The sequence below is a fragment of the Mandrillus leucophaeus genome, unplaced genomic scaffold (genome assembly GCF_000951045.1).
Source record: "Mandrillus leucophaeus isolate KB7577 unplaced genomic scaffold, Mleu.le_1.0 Scaffold702, whole genome shotgun sequence".
NCBI lineage: Eukaryota > Metazoa > Chordata > Mammalia > Primates > Cercopithecidae > Mandrillus > Mandrillus leucophaeus.
This window is the reverse complement of record NW_012107609.1, coordinates 578,560-589,256: the sequence shown is the minus strand read 5'-3', so window position 1 is coordinate 589,256 and position 10,697 is coordinate 578,560. Positions and strand designations below refer to the sequence as shown.

General features: G+C 59.7%; 1 protein-coding gene across 1 annotated transcript in view; it reads right to left on the bottom strand.

Moving 5' to 3' along the window:
• Window positions 1–6,183, bottom strand: part of SLC12A7 (solute carrier family 12 (potassium/chloride transporter), member 7) — a 41,053-nt gene extending 34,870 nt beyond the window's left edge. The window contains exons 1-4 of the mRNA XM_011964744.1: window positions 6,085–6,183; window positions 5,473–5,595; window positions 1,078–1,224; window positions 473–527 (exon numbers count right to left, since the gene is read on the bottom strand). Coding sequence (XP_011820134.1) covers window positions 473–527; window positions 1,078–1,224; window positions 5,473–5,595; window positions 6,085–6,099 — 340 coding nt within the window. The 5' untranslated portion in view covers window positions 6,100–6,183. The remainder of the gene's footprint in view (window positions 1–472; window positions 528–1,077; window positions 1,225–5,472; window positions 5,596–6,084) is intronic.
• Window positions 6,184–10,697: the final 4,514 nt, after the last annotated feature.

Genomic DNA, 10,697 nt, shown 5'->3' with positions numbered 1-10,697 from the left:
ATTAACATCTCAGTTCACTAGTTATTACGTATTGTAATTAATTTATTGCTAATGAACATCATCTCAGTTCACTAGTTATTACGTATTGTAATTAATTTATTACTAATTAACAAGGTCAGGGCAGCGTTTTGTCTTCACCTTCCCTCGTGAGATACAGGTTCCAAGAACTCAGCCTATGGCACATGCCAGGCTACAGGCGTCACTGGAATCGCCCGTGCCTCCCCCTCCCAAGCCCGCTGCCTGGTGGGCACTGCCTACCCTGGCAAGAGACAGTCACCATGCAGCAAAATGGGGAAGAAAACCAAACAGCCGTGACCTCACAGCTCAAACGCCAGAGGAGCCAGTGGAGAACATGCAGAAGGCCTGGCAGTGACCCCCAGGCAGCCCCTGGCCCTGCCTCGCGGAGCGGCCGCCTCCCAGTTACCGTGTGGAAACACACAGACTCCTCTAACAGGACTCAGGCACCCCTTACCTGGCACCACGCCGTTGGTAGCAATCGCACTCATGGAAATGGCGGTCAGCATTGTCTGCAGAAAGACAGGCGGCCATCTGAGGAGAGCTTTCCAAGAGCCTGCCGGCATCGCAACACTCCCAAGGCGCGGTCTATGGCCTGGCTCCCGCCGAAAGTCAGCCCCCAGCTCCAGGGCTCTCCATCTCAATGGAGTGGCTGGGAAACCAGGACCCGGAGGCTCCCGGGCACCAGGCATGCAGTGTCCTGGTTCCCACCCCTTTCCCTATGACAAGGACACCTGAAAGTACCCAAGGTCCTTCCCAACTGGAGGTGATGTCGTCAAAACACAGGGTGTCCCTTCCCTTGGAAGCCTCAGCCCCCTGAGGCCACCCCACAACACCCACCACCGGCCGAGATGCCTTTCCGCAGACACGGGTAAATGAGGTGCCAGCGCCAATCAACACGCCAGCGCTAACCCCGGCCAGGGCGGTGTCTCATCCCCGCAGCTGCCCCAGCTCTCGTGGAGGGGACGGCGCTGAACAACCTCTACACGGGTGTCTGGGGAGGGCCCTACTGTCCGGCTGCCCCCGCCTGAAGGCACAGCCACACTGGCCGGGGAGACTCACGCAGGTGCAGCACATGGCCACGATGAGGAAGGACTCCAGGACACCAGCCACCCCCACGATCCACGTCAGGCGCAGGAAGAGGATGACACCCAGGATGTTCTGCAGGCACGGCAGGTAGACGCCAATGAAGGTGCCCATGCGCGGAGCCTGCGACGGAACACAGCGTGTGCCGGGGGCTCGGACCCCACACCCGAAGGCAGCCCCCTCCCCAGGCTGCACTCAGGCCCCGGGCAGGCAAAGCGGCCGTGGGGGCAGGAAGGGGCAGAAGGGGACTGGAGGGGACAGGAGTCCGTCCCGGAACAGACGGAGGCTCAGAGAGAGGCCCAGGGTGGGACCCTGACCATCCCGGGGGCGGGGGCTTAGGGGAGGGGAGCAGAACCGCATGGTTGGCAGAGAACCAAGATGCAGCTGCTCTGCTGTGCCTCCCCGACGGAGCGGAACCTGTTACACTGGAAAAGTCATGGGAAAAACTAGAGGGAGAACAGGAGGGCCCCCAGCTGCATTCCCTGGATGGATCAGGGCCTCAGACCTGACACCCGGGGAGAGCCTGAGGCTTCAGGAATGGAAGCAGAGCTGGCGGAGGGAAGAAACGGCTGCTGCCCATAAAGCTAAAAAAAATAAAATTAAATTTAAAAAAATAAAATCCACAGCTCAGCACTGGCCCAGGTCACCACAATATAACAGCAAAGGTTCAGATATCCACCCTGGGGCCACCCCGCCTGCCCCAGCATGGAGCAGGCAGCCCGCTTCAGACACCTGTGCCAAAGAGGGGGACACACCCCGTGGCCCTGAAGAAACCCGCACGGGCAAGGACCAGCAGCACAGCCAGAAGCAGGTCAGTGCCTGCGAGGCAGCCCCCCAGCCCCGCTCGGGACCGGCCAGGCTGGGGCAGAAGTTTCAGCTCTGTCCCCATTGCCTGCTCAGCCCCACTCCCGCCATGAGCAGGGGCACATGGCTCGGACCTGGAGCACGGCTGGCCCCAGCACAAGGTGATGTTTTAACAGGAAAACATCTCAAGGTCAATGTAGAAAACGGGGAAGGTTTTCTTTGAAGACATTTCCTGTGAACAACGGCCACAGTGCAGATCAGAACAGGCTCCGTGAGGAGGCTGAGGAGGGGGTTCAATCCTGGGGTTCACACAGCCCAGGCATGGGGATGGGGCCGGCTGCCGGATGGGAACAGGGGACCAAGTGATGGACAGCTCCCAGGGAGAGCACCTTTAGCACCACACCACAAAAGCAAACAGGGTGGCTTCCGGGGTCATTGTGCCGGAACGCCTCCCACAGACAGGCCGAGTACGGGGCTCAGCAGAGATCTAGGGCTCCAATGACTTTAGGACCCTGGAGAAAATAATTTAAGAGAGCAGCCAGGAGCATGGGAAGCTCTGGCTCTGAGAGCCTGGGGGATGCACTTGGTTCCCTGAGCCCTAGGTGGGGAGCAACAGGTGAGCAACTTGCTTGTGACAGGGGCCCTGGAGAGGAGAGGGTGACGGGGCCGGGGGCCGCTGCTGGACCCTCCAAATCTGAGTACGCCTTGTTCTTGGTGCAAACGACAGACGTGGTGGGAGATGGAGGAGAACCGGCTTTGGGACATTTTCATGGGATAAAACTGAGAACCCAGGACAGGGGTGACAGCAAGGCTCCGGGGACAATTGTTGCTGTGACTTCACAGCAAGGCTTCAGCTAACGCAGGAGCCGACAGGCAGAGCTCCAGGCAGAGACGCCGTCCACACAGGGGACCCTGCCCTCCAGGCTCAGCCTCAGATCCCACGGCCCCATGACAGGCGAGTCAGAAGCTGATTCTCTGCCAAAGGCGGGGGATCCCGACTCCTCACGAAAGGGCATGGCTGGCCTTAGCCTCTCGGTTTGTGCCTAAAAGGCAACTTATAAGGCCCAACCCGACCCAATTTCAGGCGCGGGAGGCTGGAGATGCCTGGCCCTTTTAATGGGAGCAGGTCTGCTGGGGATGAGCCTCTGAGCCTGGCCAAAGAGGACAAGGGGCGGCCCCTGCCCTTCCACCCCAAGGGCCGAGGCACAGTCCCCAAAGGGAGCTGAAGGATTCACTGCCAACTGAAACCTGCCATCATCACACAACAGGCCTGCTGGGGTCACAGGCCCTGGTCCCTCCCCGACTGAAACGCAGGCTGCACCAGCCTCGAGCACCTGCATGTTGACCCCGAGGGACAGAGGCCTGAGAGCCACCGGCCTGGGGGTAGGGTTGCCAGGGAGGGCCGGGGAGAGCCCTCCAGGTGGGAACCTCCTGGACCCTGGCCCACAGTGTGCCGTCAACAAACGCACCTGCCAGGACATTTCCCTCATGTCTCAGTACCAAGTAGGGTGAGAGAAGCTGGGGTGTGCTCTCTATGGGCACCTCATGGCAGGCTGGGCTCCACCAGGCACAGGGGTTGGAGCTGGGTGGCCAGGTCAGTGGTGCCTGAGCCCAGCTGAGCTGGAACTGAAGCCGGTTCCCGGAGCACTCGGACCAGGCCCGTGGGAAGGCACCTGCTCCCTGGAGAAGGCCAACATCTCCCTAGACACAAACTCCAGCACGCAGGCGGACAGACAGGGAAGGCCTGTCCGTCCGGAGTTTTGGTGCCAGGGCACCAGCCTGAGCCCATGAGGCCTCAAGGTAGCGCCCAGGCTGCATGAAACCCCAGAGAGGTGCTGAGTGCTGAGCCCGGCATGGCAACACCCAATTCTGCAGCGTCCACGTGCAGCAGTGATGGCCCCACCCCAAGGGTTGGCCGAGCTATGGACAGGCGGGGTGGCCACAGGCTCCCCCAGCCGGGAAGGGCCCAGCAGGGGAACCACAAAGAGGTCCAGAGATGCAGCTTCCGAAGAGGCCGCTGCCCTGTCCTGGGACAACAGCCAGGGCTGAGGGCCCTTGTCAGGCCAGGCCCCACCCCGAGGTGGCCACACAGTCACGTCCCTCACTTGTCTCTGGTTACTTCAACCCCAGAGTGACGCTTCTCAAAAACAAAACCAAGTGTCTTCAGGTATCCTGGAAATGCAGTATTAATTCCACTGTGTTTACAGTAAAAGGAAGGAAAGAGAAATCTTCAGGAGCCTGACTTCCCCATCGCTGTGTGGGACCCAGGTCAGCTGAACACTGGACGCTGGCAGGAGGCGCTCAGGGCTGGCGCCGACGCAAAGCACAGAGCCCAGGCTAGGCAGATGCAGGGGAGGGCAGGGGGCCAGCCGAGGGACGCCCCACTTGGTGGAGGTCAGAGGAGGGGGGCCACCCTCCCTGGACCTGGTGGGCACCCGGTTCAGCACCTCCTTCCTTCCTGCTCACTGGCCCCTACCTGGTGCCACAAAACCCTCCCTCCTGAGAAGACAGGGGTCTCCTGAGAGTATTTCTAGAGTTAGAAAGTTAGGGAAAATAATAAGGGAATTTAAAAATCATCCTAAAAAGCCAATGCATGCTCTTAGCTGTCTGCCGAAGGAGCGGGGCACAGGCTCAGGGCTGACTCGGGAAATGACAATTTTGTGTCAAGACTGGGGGAGGACGTCGCCTGGCTTCACAGCGGAGCCTGCACTGCACGGTTTCCTTCGGTGGATTTTTTGTTTGTTTTTTGTATCTTATGATTCTAAAGCAATGCACACGTATTTGGAAGATTTTAACAGCAGAGGGAGTTGAGAAGAAACTGAGCCACCTGTCGCACCCCCACAGCGAGGACAGCGTTTGTTTCATCCGCCCATGAGACTTTTCCCAACATGGGTCCAGGGTCTCTCTCGCCTGTGAGCGTCACTTCAGGGCGTCAGGACTCAGGGTGGTTCTCAGGCAACCCGTCTGCGCAGGGGACGGCAGAACCCTCCTGAGGACGCTCAAGGGGTTTCCACACCTCGTCGCCCACAGAAACCACCCCGGGGAAAACGTTCTACGGAATCCCCACTGCATCCCCCTCGTTTCCTAGGACGGATTCCTGGAAACAAATCCTCAAGGAATAAAACTGCAGGGAAAACGCCACCAGGCTAAGTGTCCTGGACAGGAAACGAAAAGGAGGGTGGCCCCCCGGGAGCTCGGAGGCCACAGCACCCTCTGAAAGGGGCCATGTCCCGGCCTCTCAGAACCATTCAGACTTCTCTCCACAGCAGCGGACAGGGCCACTCCCGCAGAACGAACAAAACAGCCCAAGCTCGTTTCTCGACAGGGAGCCCGGCCGCCCAGCTGTGTGGGGGATGTCATGCTTCCCGGACAGTGGAGAGGGAAGAGGGCTGGACCGGAGCTGCAGGGCAGGCACCATCGAGTCCTCCCAGGAACAAAGGGCTGGACGGGGCCACGACACTATTGCTTAGGGCAACTCTTCTGACAAGCAACTGCTTTGCCGGTGTGATCTGACCTACCAGGACACACAGAGTGGGGACTGGCCGGGCATGGGCAGGGCAGCAGTACCTTGGCCTCGCGCCGCCGGCTCTCCTCGTCCTCCTCATGCTCCACCACGCCCTGGCTCAGGTTGGTGTAGTTGGCCAGCTTGTTGAGCAGTGAGGACACCATGGGGTTGCTGTCCATCTCCTCCTGTGCGGCGTGGACATGGGTCACAGGCGGCCCTCACCCCGCCGCAGGCCCCCGGGCTGCCTCCCCATGTTCAGGTTGTGGAGCTCAGGCTCTTGCCCGGTCCTGCGCCCCTGGGTCTGAAGCCAGCCAGAGAGGCCTGGACACCTGTGCGGAGGTCTGAGTCCGAGGCCGGGGCTCCAGGCCTCACTGAGTGGGACCACCCACCCATGGCAGGGACCCCGGGATGGCCAGCACTCAGCAGCTCTGAGGGGTTCCCGTGGGGCTGGAACAACCTCGATCCAGGAAGGACCCCAGAAGGCGCCCGTCGAGGACCACATCCCAGCTCAGGTGCGGGACTGGGTCCCCTCCATGGCCTTCGGGACAGGGAGGCCCCAGTTCCTTCCACGTGGTGTCCAGTCCTGTGGGAGGCCCTGGCCTGGGGGCCCCCAGGGGCTCCTTTACTTTTCCACACCAAAGCAACGGCCCTGGCACCTTCTTCTAATAAGTTACCTCGAAAAGTGCCATGTTCTTCCCTTCAAAGAAAGTCTCCTGTTCCGCCTCAACATTGTTGAGGAATGGGCTGTTTTCTCTTGGATTTCCATCTCCTGGTGAGGGAAAAACAGTTCAGAGTCAGCAAAGAAGGAACTAAAAGCAGGCACAGAAGGCCAACCGCAGATCCTGCATGGAGGGCCCTGGTCCCCACCAGCTGTCACATCCAAGCCGTGGCTAAGGGTGACACTACCCCTTCCTTCCACATATCTGTGTTCCAAACAAAGGGGCATTTCCCAGGGTGCACGCTAGTCCCAGGACACACGCTAGCCCCAGGGCACATGCTAGTCCCCGGGCATACACTAGCCCCAATGCACACGCTAGCCCCAGAGTACATACTAGTCCCAGGACACACGCTAGCCCCAGGACACATGCTAGCCCTAATGTACACACTAGCCCCAGGGCACACGCTAGCCCCGGGACACACGTTAGCCCCAGGACACACGCTAGCCCCAAGACACACGCTAGCCCCAGGGCACACGCTAGCCCCAGGACACACGCTAGCCCCAGGGCACACGTTAGCCCCCGGCACACGCTAGCCCCAGGGCACACGCCCCCAATGCACACGCTAGCCCCAGGGCACACGTTAGCCCCCAATGCACACGCTAGCCCCAGGGCACACGCTAGCCCCAGGGCACACGCTAGCCCCCCAATGCACACGCTAGCCCCAGGGCACACGCTAGCCCCAGCGCACACGCTAGCCCCAGGGCACACGCTAGCCCCAATGCACACGCTAGCCCCCAATGCACACGCTAGCCCCAGGGCACACGCTAGCCCCAGCGCACACGCTATCCCCAGGGCACACGCTAGCCCCAATGTACACGCTAGCCCCAGGGCACACACTAGCCCCAGGGCACACGCTAGCCCCAGGGCACACACTAGCCCCCACACACATTATCATTTAAGACAAAGCCCCTGAAAGCCTCAGCAAGTGAGCTGTTCAGCCCAGGGCAAGGGCACCTCCCTCTGGCATTGAAAATCTCTCATTCAGCCAAATGTGGGCAAAATTCTCACTTTCAAAAGTCAAGGCTGCACCTCCTCGCCTTGCTACTCAATCCGCCGTTTCTGAGGGACACAGAGGATTTCCCACTGTCCCTGCCGAGGACGCCGCCCACGGGCTCTCCAGGCAAATGAACCCCCAACTCCTGCATCTTTCAAGAAGGCTGGGCTGGTGACCCCTCCAGGGGCTGGGCCCAGGGCTTGGAACCGGGGGTAGATCCTAGCAGCTGCTCGAGGGCACGAGCAAGGGGGCTGGGGTGGAGGAGGACTTGAGGCTCCCTGGCGAGTTGAGGCCCAATGGCCCATGTGACGGTGTTAGGAGGCAGGGTCTGTAGGAGGTGGGGTCTGTAGGAGGTGGTGAGGCATGGAAAGGATGACAGTCCCTACACCCAGCCCTCAGCAGTAGAACTCTCTCACCCTGCCACCCTCCCACTCTCTCACCCTCCCACCCTCCCACCCTCCACGCGAGGACACGGCAGGGAACCTCGGGCCCTCACCAGACCCCAAACTTGCCCAGGCCTTGGTCTGAGACTTTCAGCCTCTAGAACTCTGAGAAGTTTCTGTCTTTATGAATCACCTGCCCTTCAGGAATCATCAGGGAATCAGGGACTGTCACAGCAGCACAAGGATCTCAGCACAGCCGCTGCAGAGACCACAGCCTGCCCATCATCAGGGACTGTCACAGCAGCACAAGGCCCTTGACACAGGCCACTGCAGAGACCACAGCCTGCCCATCATCAACGACTGTCACAGCAGCACAAGGAACTCGGCACAAGCCACTGCAGAGACCACAGCCTGCCCAGGACCCCCGAGCCAGCAGCCCATGACCAGGAGAACAGGGTCTGCAAATGCACATGCCCCAGCCAGGCACGGTGAGGAGCTGAAGGGCATCAAACCCACACCCACCCGTGCACCCCAGGGCCCTCTGCCCCATGAGCTGCACACCAGCCCCCCAGACTGGGAACGACCAGGCTGGGACCCTTCCTAGGGGTGCTCAGCCCATCCTTGACCAGCTACCCTAGCCCTGCACAGAACTGTGTGGGACGCTGAGGGTCCAGAAGAAACGGCCAAGGTAGGATGCGAGGTGGCCGGAGGAGGGCAGGCCAGGAGCTCATCACTGCGGCAAACAACACTAGGGGGAGGGTGGGCATTTTCTACGGTACGTTTCAGATGTGCCAGAGCCCACTGGCGGCCACTCTGGCTGGCTGACAGGCACCAGCTGCAGGAGTGGTGGGTTCTGGCCATGCCAACAAAGAGGGCATCGCCGTCCCGGGGCAGGCGGGTAGCACGTGCTCCCAGTACGGTGCCCACAGCGGAAAGCACAGCCCTCAGGGTATAAGGTCCTTGGTGCGACCATGAGCGACTGCAGACGCCCAGACCGCGGGACACACCACAGAGAGGCCAGCGCCACAGAACAGCAGCCCCACCCCTCAAAAACATCAGGGAGACAACACAGAGGAAGCTCCAGATGACAGAGACGGCCACGTGCACGCACGACCTCAGACTTTCTTTTTCTAGAGACCGTGTTTGGGCCAGTTGGTGAGATTCGAAAAAGATATCTCGTGTGTGATCATTAACTCCCTGCTTCCGGGGACTGCACTGCAGAGATTCCGAAAGAAACATGCTTGCCTTTAGGAGACACACCTGTGAGGGGGACACCACTCAGCTGCTTCCTCCCAACCGTTCAGAAACAACGTGAGGGTGAAAGATGGAGACCCGGGGCGGGGCGGGGAGCAGGAGGGACACGGCCGACACGGCAGGAGGTTGGTATTTGGGCAACGAAGGCCAAGGCCGGGTGGGTGTTCTCCACACTGGTCTTGCAACCTTTCTGAAATCTGAAGTTCCATGAAAATCAGGTTAAAATAAAAATTACAAATGCATTCAACTAAGAAAATACGTCTAAATGTCTTTCCCAAGGATTATCGGTGTCTTTCCAAGATGAGCCCCATCCAGGGCCCTTCCCCACTCCTCTCCATGTTTTCAGTGGATTCCTGCTCAGGCCCTTTGTCTGGACATAACGGTCGACTGTCTACACAGAGATCAGCGGTGACTGGCGAGTCTTTCGGGAGTCAATGGAAGATGAAGGACCAGGAGTCTGGTACAGCTGTTCTTGGAGGGAGGGAGGGACGGAGGAAAGGAGGGAGGGACGGAGGAAAGGAGAGAGGGACGGAGGAAAGGAGGGAGGGAGGGAGGGACCCGAGGGTTTCAGGTTCTCCCTCCCACGCAGCCAACCCCACAGACAACCTTGGACAAAGTCACAGCTGCTTGGGTTCAAGTTTCTCTTCCCCGCAGGAGGGGTGCGCGGCTCTGGAGGCTGAGCCCTGCCTGCCCTTCTCCACCAGGAGGGCAGCTTGGGGCTCCACTGCTTGGCCCACATCCCTTCTGGAAAGCACGGGTTGACTGGTGGTTGGGGTCTGAGCATGGAACTACGTTTGCATTCAGCAAGCAACCACTGTTTATCTGAACTTCTACGAACCGCGCAAGTAGGAAAAACGTGTACACAGCAAGCACGTTCACTCAAACCAAGGAGACCAACATCCTTCCCGTCACCTCCAACACTCCCAGCAGCAACAACCACTGCTCACCGCGGCGTCTCCTCTGCACAGCCTGCTTGGGAAGATGGCAACACCTATCGGGCCCCAAGGACACCCCAAAAAACACACACGCAAGCCTCCTACAGGCAATCTATGCAGCTGGAACAAAGCACTAGCAACAACTTGTTCAAGTTGGATGAATATCGAGCAATTCATTAAACTTAGAAAACATAACCATGTAACCGCCACAGGGTCACACCCGGGATCCCTGTGTCCGACTGTGCACCAGCGGCCTCACGACAAAGCCCCATGCGTGGGGACAACGAGGCATGAGTCTGTCCTTTCACTGCTTACTAAAGTAACACAGACGATGAGTCCAGAACACAAAGACGCACAGAAAAGGGGGGCGGAGCACGCCAGCGGGGTATGGCTGGTCCTCCCACGTGAGGACTGCACTGAACACATGAGCGTGTTCTACCAGCCACCAGCACGTTCTTGTTACCAAAAGCAGCCTCAGACCATGACTACAACCTACGAGCCTTTGAAGAGAACGCGTCTCCCCTCGCTTCTTAAGACTGTCGCTTGGTCTCTGTGGAGGCCACGGCAAGTGTGCTCTCAGCAGGACGGACGTGCCCACTCGGGAGACGCACAAACATTTCCACCTGGTTAAAACAGCCAGGCCAGACCCGAACCAAGAGTGCGGCCCAGGGACGTCATGGCCTCAAACGCCACCCCACTCAAGAGACTTTGTTAAAAATCCAATGCCCCCTCTAACCCTCTGCACGCCCAACCCCCTCTAACCCTCTGCACGCCCAGCCCCCTCTAACCCTCTGCACGCCCAGCCCCCTCTAACCCTCTCCACGCCCAGCCCCACCTCTAACCCTCTGCATGCCCAGACCCCTCTAACCCTCTGCACGCCCAGCCCCCTCTAACCCTCTCCACGCCCAGCCCCACCTCTAACCCTCTGCATGCCCAGCCCCCTCTAACCCTCTGCACGCCCAGCCCCCTCTAACCCTCTGCACGCCCAGTCCCCTCTAACCC